Source organism: Sturnus vulgaris, chromosome Z, assembly GCF_052056855.1.
Source record: "Sturnus vulgaris isolate bStuVul1 chromosome Z, bStuVul1.hap1, whole genome shotgun sequence".
Lineage (NCBI taxonomy): Eukaryota > Metazoa > Chordata > Aves > Passeriformes > Sturnidae > Sturnus > Sturnus vulgaris.
The window spans coordinates 13,940,832-13,957,419 of record NC_142283.1 but is presented as its reverse complement, the minus strand read 5'-3'; the positions used below and the strand labels follow the sequence as shown (position 1 = coordinate 13,957,419).

Genomic DNA, 16,588 nt, shown 5'->3' with positions numbered 1-16,588 from the left:
TTATGCCCTTAGGATGCAAGTCAAGCTCATAGGAATTCTGATGTCAGTGTTTGTGGGAGGAAAGAAAGTATCCTGTGACTGCCCACACCTTTCTCAAGGTACTTTAAGTAATTGAAGGAAAGGTTGAATTATCTTTAAAATATCCCCTTTCCTAAGCTGTGAAAAAAAAATACAGAGTGTTATAGTTTTGATTTGCTAATTTAAATATACTCATTTTTTTGTTGTGAGACAAAACTAGGAGCAAAAGAGCAAGGCAGGCCTAAAACTTAAAACGGTATAAAAATAAATTTGCTAACTACACAAAGAAAGAAAGAAACAAGTTCAGAATAAGACTTTCAGACCACTTCTTCCTCCCCTCTCCCAACCTTCATAACAACAAAACAAACTTAAAAAAAATACTTCAGTCAGTTCTCAACTTAAATAGTCCTTTTCAGTCACTCCAGAGAGAGATGTTTTCTCTTGTCAGGCCATAGGGACTTTTTCACAAGGAGGGAAAAAAAACAGTTCTCTCGTGGCTTCACTTCTCACAATTTGCTTTCGTCCAGGGAAAAAAAAACTGCAACTCGTGAAGCTCTTCCCATCCCCACAGCTTTCCCAAAGCTGTGCTTATGGGCCATGTTAAACTCATGGGGTATTACTTTTAAGAATGAACTGCTCCAAAGCAAAAATTTTCTTCACCTCTTTTCTCTCTGTTCATGCTTCATCCTCAGAAAACTGAGATTCCCTTCTTTCCTCGGGGCAAAAGACTCTTAACACAGGTGCTTTTGATCAAATGATCTATCAAATGGAACACTCCAACTCCCCATGTCTTTCTCCACGATTTATAGGAATTTTCAGTGCAGTATCAGTTCATTCCTACAACTTTACAAAAGGATTTTCAGCCATCTTCGCAGCATCTTTTCATTTTCCTTCCATCTAAAGAAACTTAGCTCTTGCTTCACTGACTTCGGAGAATCTCCTTTTTCCCCTTTCATATTCAAAGGAAGGCTGGAGGTCTGCAAGTCTTACTGAGCACTAAAGAGTTAAGATTTCACATGGGGAATGCAAGGCTGCAATACTGGAGCTGTGCCAGGATCTCGGAAACTTAGGCCATGCTGGGAAGGGGGAGGAGGGGGCACCTCACTCAGCCACCCTGGGTCTCAGCTACAGCACCCACTGCCCATGGCCACCCCTGGTCCCTGCCGGGCCATGCCAGCTCCCCACACAGGGCCCAGCCCTGCCCCTGCCAGCCCCACAGGCCTGCAGTGGGGCCAGGCCGGGGCCTGTGACCTGCACTGCTGCTGGAAGAGAAGGAGACCAAGTTACTTCCTTTAAAATGTGTGTTCACGGAGTGAAGTAACTTTCTCCAATTGGTTCCTCAGGCTGTCAGTAACCAAACCAGCCTTCAGTTGGTCCCATCAACTCACAGAGGAATTTCTCATAGAGCAAAACCTCTCTGAGTCCTAAGTGAAACCAGCACACAGAGCTACAACTAAAATCTGTTTGGAAGACCAGATAGTCATATTCTTTTTCTTCTGTGGGAAGCTAACCTGAAGTGAATTTAAACCCTTTGCTATGCTTTTCCTGGTGTTTACCGGGGTGACAAACCAAGAGCTGCCGTGCTTCCTGAGCAGCACCAACCTGCCATGTGCTCCCAGACAGCCACATCAAGTCCTAAAACACAACCTTTGGGCTGCAGCCCCCAGCAGCACAGCACTCCTCTGTGCAGAGGAACAGGGAGTTTGTGGTTCCACTCTGCTCTCAGAGCACTGAGAAGGGGTGACACGAAGGAATGAAGCCTGACTCGCTGCCCCTGGGTGCGCAGCATGGCGCAAACACAGGCAGCGCCCCTGGAACGCAAAACAGGAACGCCTTCTCTTTCATGCCTTTTCCAATTACAGACCTCTAAAATGTCCTACTTAGGCCTTAAATAACTACTGATTTTATCTGTTACTGCTTTCAAAAGAAATGGAGACTTAGAGTGGCAAGATTTTCTGTCTGTGGAACACATGACTTGTGTTGTCCTGAGTGCAGTCCTGAGTGCTGCCTGGTGCCTGCACAGATGCACACATACCCATGTACACAAAAATTTATTTGCACGGTCGATACCCTGTCCTGTGAGAGAGATTAGAAGGGAGAATGGCCCTAGCTGCTTCAAGTACCTGTTAATGTTGGTATGCAGACAACTAGGGAATTCTGTTGTCCAGAACACAGGTATTTAAAAACATTTAGAGTCTACTCTAGATCGCTTTCACACTTCAGGAGGTCTGGATGATCTCTCAGATGTATCCCATCTGATACAGAAAAGTTGCAACTGAAATATATGCTCTCATGGTAAAATCAGCATTTTAAAATGACATTTCTCAACACAATATCATCTATTTTAAGGCAAAGACCATATTGCTCCTATGGTGTGCATGTTAGCTGGTAGGAAAAATGATAAAAAGAAAGGTCATGCATGGCAATAGCAGTTTGATGAAAAATGAATAATTTGATTATTTTCATGGTGTGGATCAATAATGCTCTGCATCTACTGAAACACATTGCCTGGAGGCACTTGGATAATCAATGGCATAAAACAGAGACTGCCTTTACCCAGGCTTGCAGCCTCTCTTGATCTTTCTGGGGAGGACCCTTGACGCCTCTAATTTATGTCAAGTGCATATCAAAGAAATTCCAAAGAGCCTGGCTCATAAAGACTGTTTTAGTGGTACCCATTTGAAGTCTACTTACATATGTTCCTTATGTAACTGTATTTAAGTACTTCCCTTCCAAATGCCTGTGAATTCTTAGAAAGGCATAAAAGCTACCTGGTACTAGCATAACAGTCAGTACCTCAGAAAATGAAGTCTGGTTAGAAGGGACAAATCTAAACTTCAAGCTGACAACAGAAGAAAGACAAGAATTTCAGCCAACGGGGAGTGTAAATAAACCCTTCTGCACCACTCAAGAATTCTCTTTAATGATGTGCTGGACACTGACATTTTTAATGTAATAGAGCAGCCATTGGAAAAAATTAGTTCTGCATGATATTAGGGAGAGACAGTTGAGAACATAATTTTGTTCAGTAATTTCTCTGTTCATTTGCAGTGGAAAAAGGGAGTTGGCATCTTCTAGCTGCCAAAATCCCTTAAAAGTCAAGGATACTGGCTTCATTTTGTCTGTGGAGCTATTCTTCCCATCAAAGCTTTGAAAACAAAGAAAATAATTCCCAGCAGTAGTCCCACTACTCCACTGCTCACTGTAACAGCATTTACAAATTTCTTAAAATCTTTTAGCTACCATATTTTGAATACTTGCAGATGCACACACACACTCGCAGGCACACAGTCAACAGTGCTTTTCTATCTTCCCTGAAGCTTTCTTAAGTAATATTTATTTTTTTTCCTTTTAGCAGTTGACTTTTCATAACACAAAAGATGTATGCTCCTCTCAAGAACTGGAAAAGCATTTACCAGCAATTAGAGGAATACAGACTGTAGTACATGTCTACAAAAACTACATATATTTTAACTTATGAGGCAGTAAAGCTTGTTTTCAACATCAAGATCATTGATTTTCTATAGAAGTTGAAGACGGGATAAAATTATTGCACTTATTAGATCCTTGTTGATTGTTCAACATTAGCTAAATTCACAAAATAAATACGTGTGTAGAAGTGGTTAGATGATTCTGGGTCAGGCTTAATTCCCAAGGTTAAGTTAGCATTTTAATATTCTCTAAGTACATAATCTTAGCACAATCCATCAAAGAGATTCACACATTCTTTTTGTCTGTTGGCTCTTAAAAAACACTAATGTTTAGGAGATTAAGTGGACTCAGCTTTGATAGACAGAGCAATTTTTCTAAAGTGCTCTACCTCCACACAAACTGGAAACTGCCTAAGGCTGGCTTTGCAAAATGCTATTTCTAACTTTACCACTGACCTGGACGTTATTATTCCTTGCCATTTGAAATACTGGGTTTTGTCACTGTCTTCTATATGCACTGTGAAGGATGCAGGGTAATGGTATGGAGCATGAAGTTTCTTAGACTAAAACCTGTTTTTCAATAAAGTGTACCCAATAAGAAATCCAAAAGCCTGAGAGATGCTTATGATGGGCATCACAAGCCAGACATTTTGTTGATGATGGCTGGAAAAGAAACAATCCCTGCAGGGTTATGTGGAGATTTGAGGTCAGAGACTCTGGACTCCCAGTGACTTTTCTTTTAGCCATTTCTGCTGTGTTCCTGGGCCTCTTGATCTCTCTTCTAAACAGGAACATAATTTCTGAAGGCTATATACAGGGTGAAGTGGAGATGGACTGTCTTCTCCTCTTTTCTTCTAATGATAGAGTGTTAAAACTTATAGACATTCTTACTATACTCTAAGTATAAAGCTACATAGTAAAAAACTCAGTGTTTTTTTCTCTTTTTAGCATTATGGTTTTATTCAAATCTTTGTCCTTCTGTTTTCAAGACCATGATATATGATCAAGAACACGGTTATACAGAAAATCACTAAATCACTCTTGAAGTAACACTAAAGATTTTTTTTTCCTTTCTTTTAAGAAACAAAGTGGTCTGTCACAGTTATGACATGACATACCAACCACTTTCAGACAAAAACATTTAAAACTGTCAGAGGGCAGATTTTACAAAAAACTTTAGTGAGCACCACAGGCTGCAAGTTTAACCTACGGGTGTATCTTAAAAATCTACATTATAATGCTCCTTCTAGTCCTCTGGGTGCCTTTTAAGCTGCATATGTGAACACAGCACACTGGAACAGTTGCCACAGTAGTGAATACAAAACATTTTTATTCAGAAAAACATAAATCCTGCTGTCTCCCTCACGCTCACACAGGAACAGTCTCACACTCAGAAGCAGGCACCAGCTCAGAATAAGGCTCCTTACCTGATCACATCTCATCAGTCCCAAGTATCTGAGGGATTTGCTGCGCTGAGCAATCTGGGTGGCTCCACGATCCGTGATCTCTTTGCACCATCCAACATCCACCGTCTCTATTGTCATGCTGTACCTCCCAATGGCTATCAGAGCTGGAAAGACATTAAAGGCATGAAATGCACAGCTCTGCAGATGGCAATCTCAGCTCCATGCACACACTGAATAATGCTGAAATTGAGTTTTGAGAAGCAGTTGTTATGCACTTTGTAAATGAGATTATATTTCATAATTCTGAAATATGTAAAAGCTGTCTCTTCAAACTAGGAATACATGCATGTGCAAACACATACAAACACAGAGATAAACGTAATTTCCTATATGTATTTCTATCAGTCAAGATAAATAGATAATAAGCAGACATAATCGATACAAATTATTTTAATTACTTTTTTCAGAAGAATCAAAGATCGATTAATGAAATTGAAATAAATACATAATAAAACCAATTCTATCTCACTTTTCAGACAAAATACGGACTTTATACTACTAACACTTTTTTCCCCAGGAAAATAATACTACAAAGACAGCACTGAGATTAACAGGACATTTTATGAGTCAATAAAACATGGTTTTAGAAAACCCTGCAGGAAATCTCATGTCATACATTGTATAATAATATTCTAAAATTGCATTTTTTCTCGTTGTTTGTGTTGGTGATGTAAGAACAACAATGTTCTTGCAAACACCAAGTTTGTAAGAACAGTTTTCTTCACAAACACTTTTCAAGTAAAAAACAAGAGTTAAAAAGATCATAAGGAATTAAAAGAAAAATGTCAACCTTTATTAAAGGAAAAGAAGGAGGATCTGGAAGTTCTGAATTGTCTGAAAAAAAAGGTATGTAGGGGAAACCACAAGGGATCTGAACCAGCTGGGAAGGTTTTGTCATAACCTGACAATGACACAAAAGATACAAATCACTTGCACCCTGGTCACCATGGACTATAGCACTTTTCAGAAATACGGACTCAAGAAGTCAAGCTGGGATTTATTAACGGAAATTTTAGCAGCTAAAATCCCACTTTAAGAAAAAAGGATAAGGTTTCTGGTGGAGAAGTCAGCCACTTGCTTAGCAAGGGGTAGGATGTTCTCAGTTGAAGGAGTGTAATGTGTATATCTTTAAAGAGTTGATTTCTCAACAGCTATGGGGCTTTTCTATTCATGCTACATTTCCAAATGTCAGGGGAGAAAAAAAAGAGGAATTACAAAGAGCTGGTAATCAGTATGTAAGTGAGATCTAGAAGAAGAGAAAAAGAACCCACCTCATCTTCCAGTGGTTCTGCAAAGAACTGTATTGATGGTGTATAGCAATGAGGGTATTTGGATTCTTTATAAATATCTAGGTGGACTTGATTAGCAAACAAAATATGCCAAAAGAGGCCAGAAGCATTCTCAGAAGCTGTGGAAGGGGAAGTAGTGCATAATTTTTTTCTTGCAGCAGTTTCCCAAGAAGGACAATATTAACTGAATTTTGTTACATATTGAATGTATGATAAAAGCACCGATGTAGTTTCATTATGGTTTCACTTTTATTTGTAGGACAATAGCAACTTCTTGTTCTCTTACCAGCACATCTCTTGAAAACAAGGCCTAATTTTGCCAAATATAAATATATGTATAACAGAAAATAACCTTTGCACCCTTTTTTTAAAGAAACCTTTTCAAATATCAATATAATAAAAAGTATGGATAGTCAGAAACTTTCTGCATATATTTTTCAATAGGGAAAAACTACAGTAATTATAGATTACTGTACCTCCAAACAAAATGTTATAGACTTGATGTAGTTCAAAATTACTTAAAGCCTTCCACTACATTAGAATAATGTAAGTTCATTTGAATATTTTGCCATTGTTTGTAAAGTTACAACCATATTTTGCTATTTTCAGTGCTTCATGCAAAACTGACAAAGAGAAGAAAATCAGCAGAGAACACTTTCATAGAATTGCCATTAAAGACCATTAGAACACACTGACACAATCTGCCCCCAGATTAGCAGACATCTCTCTGGAAAACCAAATATTTTGACACGAGTATACAATGTTATACTGAAGTCATATTTTACCACGGTTCATCTACCAAAAACAACAGGTACGCCATTTGGAAACTCCAGTGATCATATTTTCTGGAAATTTTCATGCGAGCAACTGCACCCTTACAAGAACACACTCTGGGTTAAGAGAAAAGACACACTATTCAGTTTATACCAGCATTCAGCAGTGGGAGATAAAGAAAGACCGTGAGAACTGGTGAAAATGTAATAATACTTTTCCATAACACTTTCCTCACCTGAAAAATGTGGCCAAGGATTTTCTAAACTGAGTTTTATGCCTCTGTACTCTCATAAGTTCACCTGATCAGTCCTGTAGCCCACAAAACACAACATCCACAACATCTTTGGCAAGCAATCGTGCAGTTCAGGAGTTTCTCCTCTCAAAAATCACCTTCCCTTGTGGGAAATGCTTCCTGGAAATCCCAACAGACTGTATGGCCCAGGTCTTCTCTATTGCTCCCTGACTTCATCAAAGTACTGAAGCACAACCTCCCTTAACAAAAGCTGTGTCAACTCTTCCTGGATACGCTGTATTTATTCACATGTTCACTAACTGCATTCCATATTGTAACTAACTCACCTCATACAGACGCCAGTTTTATCAGTTAATATTTTTCTGATCCTCCCTAAAACATTTTTTGAAATACTTCTGCAAGGCAATCCTGTGGTAGTCAGGTGGGTTTAAGTGAAGGATTACAGAGTGCAGCTAGGAGCTTGGCTATTTCATCCTCAAGTCGTTTTACTGAGAACACACACTTCTCCTGCTTGTATGAGCAAAACAAGTTTAAGCCACAAGTTTCAGCTAAGAAAATGTTTGCATTGCTCAACAACTTTTCTTCCTCTCTGCATTTGCCCAAAATAATCAGAATACACTGCTGTTCTTCAAAAGCCTGGCAGTAATTTAACAAGGGAACATGAAGCAAAACCCTTACAAAACTAAGTTTGGATTCTGTGACTTAACTTGTAGCACAATCAGCAGAGAATAGTCAAAAATGTGCTTCAACACTAATGACAGCCAGGCTTAAAAACATGGTCAGCAATCAAAGGGAAGAACCTGACACACTGAAATTAAGTAGAGAAGGATACACAAAAATTCCCTATGTAGTTTGAAGATGTTGGCTTTGACATATGAACCTCTCTTTTTTTTAATATTTAACAAGGCATCCCATTCTTTTTTCTCCTTTTTATACTCCCATTTATTTTGGCAAAAGCAAGATATCATATTTCTTTTTCCAGTGCTAGGTTTGTGGAATGGAAATCAACTGATGTACAGCTCCTACTCTGCAGAAGATAAAGTGTAATGTCTCCAACTGGAATTGGAAAATCACCCCTACAGCCTTGAGCTGTTTCAAGCAAAACTGTTATCTGGTTGTAATGGTATTTGGTTGTAGCTGAGAAGTTGAAAGAACCAGGTTTGTAGCAAAGGGAAACATCTTTTAGATGATCAGCTGGAATAGTTGAGAAAACCAGAAAAATTCTGTCCTTAGTGCACTACAGCTAAGACCAAAGTATAATTTAACCTCACTTTATTTTAAACTGATTAAGTTAAACTGACACATGCAAATGCATCTGCTAGTACAGACAGAAATGTCTGTCAGAGGAAAGGTCTCTGTTTAGCTGTGCATAACCTGTGAAACCAGTAGCTGCTATGTGGGTGTTGTCATTAAATCTAAGGCTGTTACAACAGAAGAAATAACACACATATCTTTGGCATAAGCAACTTATATCTGGCCTACCCTTAATTTAATTTGAAGTTATTTTTATGTCTGGAAACAAATACCCCAGGTTTTGCACAATATTACCAAATACAAAAGTTCGGAAATCTGGTGTATTGAACAGAATTACGTCCAAATAAAAATATTTTTTAATGACATGCACCTACTACACCGTGGAGTGCTACATGCATTGTAATCAATCAATAAATCCTATCTCAATTTAACTGAAAACAAACCTTTGTAAGGCTTAACTGTGTTACTGTTTTCTTCCTGTTATTACCTAAAATGCAACTCTACAAGGCACTGCATTAGGTCAGCCTTCAGTGAAGCCCGGACAAAAATGCTTTAAAAAATTAATTATGACTGATATCATCCTTACACAAGGGCATTATAGACGTATATGCATTCATGCAAAAAATAATTTTTGCATTTCTTTCTTTCTTTTTTTCATTAAATGTCAAAAGCACTTAAATGTGCAAGAATTAGAATTTAAAATTCCCAGTCTCTCTAAGGGTTTTAAACAGAGCAGAAATCAATCAGTCAACCAAGGATTACCAAGCCACAGTCTTCTTACAGAACTTTCCATTATATTTTTATTTTTCTATGTATACTATTTCTATGTATATTATTTATCTATTAATAACTATATAAAACATAAATAAATTATACAAAAGTGTATTATCTTCTAATTTATTATATAGCCAAAAGCTTTAAGGTGGTTTTGACAGTTCTCTACTAACTCCTGGGGAGCCTAATTTAAAAAAACTTCAGAACTTTATGAGACTTAAAACTGCAATAAGCAATGTAATAAAAGTAAAATTAGCAAAGAAACCAATTCATTCAGGTGTTAAAAAAAATGGTGTAACAGTTCAGCTTAGTGGACTTTGAAATAATTTGCTGTTGTTGGCGTTACGGAGTTAGACTCATTTGCCTGAGTTATCTAAAATATGAGTGGACAAAGCTCTGGAGAGAGAAGAAAATGTTCAACAAGATAGACCAAAAACAGACAACCAAAAAATTCTTTTCTATATTTATGTTGTTCTATTGAATTAGAAACAAAAGAGAAAGACAATAATCATGCAGGTAAATAATAAACATCTGAATGCACCGAAGTTTTAACAGTCACCAAAATTAGTTTGATATTTCATTTCCAGTGATTTGTGGAAAAGAACTTGAAAATCAGCATGCAATTAGACACAAAAACTTGGCATTGTAAAATACTATTGAATATAGACAATACACTGCCAACTGACTTTAACATATTATTCTGTCTACAAATGGAAACCTTAACAGGTCCCTACAGTATAGAATATATTAATATTGCTTATACATAGAAAAGGCTTTTCTTTACAAAGGTATGCCTATTAAAACTTATATTAGGACAACCAAATTTATTCTCCAGAGCTAATCTTGATGCCATAAGAAAACAGCTTGATAATTTTGCCCACGATACTAACTGTACATGTTTAGTCCCTGCACTGATGAGGTTGGTGGTCGTCTGCCATGCAGATAACACAAATCCTGCAGTTTAGCTAATCTGCTATGTGCAGAGAGCCAGTACATGCCTAATTCCATTTTCATGTGTCAAAAGGTGTTTAGCTGCTGCAACCATGCAGAGCAGTTGAAGAAATCCTCGCTTGAGTTCTCTGTTACCTTGCTCACCCAGCAGAGGAATCATAGCTCACAACTCATATTGCTTCTGCCTCAAATAAAAGAGTCACTGCCTGATACAACTTTTTATGCAAGATTTATTTCTGTTTAGAAATTGTAAGGGTATTTTAATGAATTAATGAATGTTTGTTCATCATCTCCTGCCATAAATCACGCATCAAGCACTGTAGTTCATCTTGTAGCAAATAAAGGCTACCATGGATGTATCAGCCCAAAACTCCAGTTTGTGCTGTTTTCCTGGTAAAAATTCTAATTCTGCTCAGGATTTTGCATATCCAGCTGACAGGCAGTATGACATGGTTTTTAATTCCTTTACAATCAAGACTTTTCATAACAGCTACATTTCAGTGCCACCAGGAAATAGCAAAGCAAGAGAGACAGAATCTGTACAAAAACTGGCCTTCTACCAGGAAACTGAGCCAATTCCATTTACAGCCATGCACTTAAGTACATTCCTGGTTTTCATGGCAATTCCTTGAAATTAAAGTCAAAACATAAATAGAGGACATAGCCCTGAACTTCACAGTTCTCATAATCAAATGTCAATCTTTATACCCTAACTAAATTCCCATACAGTAAAACCATGTAAAAGACATATAGGGCAGCAAGGAAATCCTTTCCCTATGGTACAGAAATGATGCAAAAAGGAGATTGATCAGTGTTAATTTTAAAAATACTTTACATTGCTGGTATTTTAATATTTATAGCAAGTGCTCACAAAACACAGAACCCAGTAAGGTATGTGAACAAGTAAATATTTCTTCTTTTGTAAATCCTAAAGATGTTTAGAAACAAAGTTGCCCAGCCTCAAAAGTTTTCCCAGTGGAATGCTGTATCATATCTCAGTATGGCCAATCTGCAGTTTAACACACTTGGTGTATTTAGTTTTTCCCCTACTGTCTTCATCTGCGTCAGGCTGCTGGAGGTCTCCTGTGATAATTTTACTGTTGAACCTTTGTGCATAAGTAGCTTGGGCAACATTTCTTGAGAATGAAGGATGGGACTGCAATAAAATGCAGAAAGATAAACTGGCATGATCACAATGGGAAACCAATCTAACCAGCTGCCTCAAGCAAATGGAGACATACTGTACCACTCGAGTAACCCTTTTTTTAATCTAAGAGTTTAGAAAATCTTGTTAAATCTCTTCTCTCTGAAATAATATTTTGATCTTAATTTGGGAGTATGGTGGCAAACCACTCAATTAGTGATATTACTTTAAGTATAAAAAAATAAGCTGTTTGAAAATGATAATACATACATTTATGTATTTCTGGTTTAAGTTTTGAAAATAAAATCACTCTATGTAAAGTATTTTTTACCTAAAGAACCGTAAGGAAAGTGCCTGGAGGCAAGAAAGTCCCAAGGACTGAAAAGACCTCATTGTGAGAGGAAAGATGACAGATACCTCTCATGCAGAAAAAGTATTTTATTTTATATTTTTTATGTAAAATACATTTAATACAGGTAAATATATTTTCTTTGAAAGTCACGAAAATAATTGGTTTATAGTTACTTGGCTATGGTCTGGTTGTAGTATATGGTTAGCATTAAGGTGGTACAGTACCCAATTGCTGTACCCAATGCCAACTTAGTTAACTGATACAAAGAGAGTGGGCAATTGTTAAACAACTTTAACCCTATAGATAAAACTCCATGAAACACATGGCACTTAGAGGGCTATGACTTCCCAGGTAAAATTAATCTTATTGCTTGCTTTATTTCTTTATCTTGGCTACTTTATGAGATTAAAAGTATGTACAAATCACAAACATTTGTACAAAGGTTACTATTTCTTGTCCTACAATGTAAGCAAAGCTTTGCCCTAAACTAGAAATTAAATTGGAAATACAGAAAAGAATTATCTTTCAAAATGATCTTTAATGTTACAACTATTAAGCACATGTTACCCCAAAAGTTCATACTAAGAACAAAGCTAACCTATGGACAGTCAGAGAAAATAGTTTGTTGTGTTTTATACAGGTCTCTCAAGAAAAAATCCAACACTGACAACAATGAATTAATCATAAATATATCTGCAGTCTAAATTAAATCTATTAATCCCGAACATAAGCTCTGTGACTTTTCAACCATTTCAGTATCTTTTACTCAATGCATACAAAGAGCAAAAAACAAATCAAACAAAGCATCCCCCCAAATTTTCAGTACAAGGGTGCAAAAAGACCTTAGTACTACAAACTAAAAGGAATGCAGCATATTTACTTCTGTCCTGACTGCAGACCTCTTATAAAAATATTTTTAAAATAACCATTTCAGAAATGGATTGCAAAAGTGGTTGGAGTTGCTACTTTTAACCCCAAGGTCTTAAGATAAAATAGCCCCCATGGACCAAGCTGTTATATACTAGCTCAATTTTCACTTTCCTAGGGACACCAAAACATAACTCATTTTCTTTGCGTTATTTTGCACTGAAGTAATTTTCATCATTGTCACACACACAGCCTGATTATCTGTGGAAGGCAGCAAGCCTGGCTTCAATCCCCAAGAAAATCATGGAGCCAATTTTCCTAGAAGCCACATCTTAAGAACAGAAAGATGACTGGGAACAGGCAGCACTGATGTAGCAAGTGCAAACCAAGCCCTGTGAATCTGATTGCCTTTCTGTCATGAGACAACTGATTCTGTGGACAGGAGTATCTAAATAATTTCTTTTTGGTTTTTTTTTTTACATCAGAAGAGTATTGAGAAGAGGTGCTATGGACTCTTAAAACAACTTCTTCCAGTTTACAGACAGAAACTTTTTTTTGGGTCATGTTAACAAAGACACCAAAAATTAATGGAACCCCTTTAATTAGGAATAAGGAAATTTAAATACTCTCTTTTCAAAACAAACAGTGTGACTTGGGCTTATTTAAACAATGTGTACCTAACCTCTGAGAGCTGTAACTCCAAGCTGCTGTTGTATGCAGAAGCTTAGTAGCATTCAGATACAAGAGCCACTATTGAAGGACAGTGAAAAGCCAGATCTGTAAACCTGAATGATCTGAGGTTAATGCAATGCATTAACCTAGACAGATAGGAAAGAAACAACCTGTTTTGAAATCCTGAATTGTTTGGGTAACTGATGTATGCAGTGCTCCTAAACTTCTATGAATGATTCTAAAAAGCCATACCTTAGAGGACTCCAGGAGTTATAGATAGTCACAGAAGACAGAACATCAAATACAGACAGATGTAATGATCATTGAATGTTTTCTTGGAGCAGTTTAAGATGACAAACTGGCGGAAGCTAGAAAAATCGTTTTGTACCACTTTGTAAAGATATATTAATTTATATACAATTTTAGGCTATTAGATAATAATATGCATATAATTGTATACATGTAATATGTACACATACAATCACTAAAGTTTGTCAAGTCCAAATTTCACAGAAGAAATAAACAATCAGGATGTAGAGATGCTGGTTGTCAAAAAAGAAGTATTTTGCTTTAGCTCTTAGTCACATGGGATTGTAAGAGAGGAGGCAGAGACTGAAGTTGCTTTCCCAGAGAGGGAATTTAACGGTTTAGCTGGTTCAATCGTGAGATCAGGCAAGATTAGAGTGCGCCTCTTTGGAGAATGACAGAAAGTAATCCTAAATGATGTGGGAACACACCCTTTTGTACATTTAGCTTTGTCTTTCTCTCCTAAGGAATCTAGCTACTGTATTATTCTGATTAATAAATAGTGACTTTGAAAAGCCTGCTCCATGGTCTGCAAATACTTGCTGAGACAAAGGATGACATCTGTGACAGAGGTCTGAACTCATTCTGCCAAAGACAGAAAATGTTGAAAACACAGGTCCTAAGCTCAAGAACAACAGAATTATGCATTTTGCCCTTTTAAAGAGGAGTCACAAATTCATCAATTTGAAAGGGTATACATCAAAAAGATTAAAATACTGAAGGATGAAGAACATCTAATAAATGCATGACAGCATGTTACTTCTGTCACGCACTAAAGAATTTCACACTGTTTGATGGTAGAACAATAACTACTTAAATCATGATTCAGTGTAACAACTCCTAAGTTTTGATAAGCTTAGCAGCAAGTAGATTACAATAGACACAATTTTAGTACATTAAATTGAATCAAATTGAGACAAAAGAGCCAAATAAATACTTACTTGAGGACAAAAACAGTTTACAAAAAGAGAATTTTATGTACACAATCTAAAAAGTGGAAGAAAATGGCTCTTGAAAGTTAGAATTTCATTGTATAACACCTGATGTATAACTGTTCCATACCCAACAAGAGGTTAGATATTTGACTGCTCACCAGAACACACAAAAAAGTAAAAGGCAATACTTTCACAAAATGTAACAGGCAATACAACCAAATAAGCCACAAATCATGAGGCAGGCTGTTATTGTACTTCAATGAACATGCAGTACTTTTTAAGTCCCAGAAACAACCCAATGCCACTTTAAGATATTGATACAGTATCTACTGTTATCTGCTTTAAGAATACAGGTTATTATTCATAAAAATCACATATTTATTTTTCTAACCCAGCCAGTTCATCCTCACTGTCCTTACTCAGTCTTCTTGCAATATGGCAAGTGAAGACTGGAGAACTGGGGTTCATGCAATAGGATTAGGGTTGTTGTGTAATCTTGTACAGTGGTATGCCTGGAAACTCAGAGCAAGGGCTTGACAGAACAGCGCTGAACAGAATGAAAAAATTACTGTGCACTTCAAGACACTATGGATTATGTTATCAAAAGGCAGCTATGTTTGAAAGGGCTAGGCAGAACAGAAAGTGAGTTATCTTATGAAATACAACACGTTTTGAAAGAAATGAAGACAAAAGAAAAAAAAATAAAATTGAAACAAGAAAAGATTCCTACACATATAGATGTAGCCATATCTGTATAGTCCAAATAAATACATGAATATTTGATACGACAGAATATTAACATCTTTATTAAAACTCTTTATAGCTCTGGAATATCATTCTCTGGCACATTGTGTTTCCCCTTAAACTATTTTTCTCCTAAATAAATTATAATAATAAAAAATTTTTCATCAGAAAATAGAATGCTTTCCATGTGCCCATCTGTAACTTTTTGCCTGTGCAGTTAACTGCTAGAAATGTGAACAAACCAACCAATGCAAACCTTCAATATATCTGATAAAGCATCAGACATCCTGATTGTCAAATTTCTCTGCAAAAGACCTATGTGTTTAATACCAGTCCAACATCTACTTCCCACATTCTTGAGGACCACAGCTTGAAAGCTATTATTTCAAAGAGAGGAGTCAAGAGCCCATAAAGAGAAGGAAGAAATAATTGAACTTCAGATGGTGGTAGAAAAGTCAAAATTAGTCTATAACACACTGAAGAAATGCTTAGGCTTATATTAGAAAAACAATCTGAAAAATAGCAGCAACAGTTGATATTATCTAGTGGTGTGACTCTTTTAACTGTTTCTTGCTTTTAAGATACTTTAATTTTGTTTAGAATGTCTTCATACACTAGTTTTGCCCTCTTTCATCAACAACCAATTGTTACATATGTAACTAACACTAATATGACTGCTACATTTAGGAAGTTTCACTGAAGACATAGAGCTAGTCAGGCATCACCTCAAATTCTGTGTTCAGTTTTGGGCCCTTCACTACAGAAGGACATTGAATGCTGGAGGGTGTCCTCTAACAGAGAAGGGCACTGGAGGTGGGGAAGGGCCCAAGTCTGACAGGGAGCAGCTGAGAGAGCTGGGGTGCTCAGCCTGGAGAAAAGGATGCTCAGGAGGGCTTTTCCATTCTCTACAATTCCCTGAGTGTAGCCTGATGCCAGGTGGGGATTGGCCTTTTCTCCCAAGTAACACGTAACAGGATGAGAGAAAATGGCCTCAAGCTGAGACAGGGGAAGTTTAGATTTGATCCTGGGAAAATTTTCTTCACCAAAAGTGTTGTCAATCACAAGGAAAGGCAGCCCAGGGCACTGGTGGTGTCACCATTCCTGGAGGCGGCACTCAGAGACTTGGATTAGTGGTGGACTTGGCAGTTATGGCTGGCATAATGGTTGGAGTCAACGATCTTGAAGGTTTTTCCCAACCTAAACAATTCTGTGGTTCAAAAAATACAGCATATGGACAGCTACAGCTACGGGACAACGAAGTTCTTCCAGGAAAAACAATTTTGAAAACAGTTATCAGCCAAGGCAATTAGTTTAAGAGTAACACATACAGTTCAAGTATAATGGTTACAATGTTTTTT

General features: G+C 37.1%; 1 protein-coding gene across 1 annotated transcript in view; it reads right to left on the bottom strand.

The window, feature by feature from the left end:
• The window catches only part of FBXL17 (F-box and leucine rich repeat protein 17), a 271,157-nt gene that overhangs the window by 10,756 nt on the left and 243,813 nt on the right, over positions 1–16,588 (bottom strand). The window contains exon 8 of the mRNA XM_088157115.1: positions 4,877–5,019. Within this exon, the coding sequence (XP_088013241.1) occupies positions 4,877–5,019 (143 nt within the window). The remainder of the gene's footprint in view (positions 1–4,876; positions 5,020–16,588) is intronic.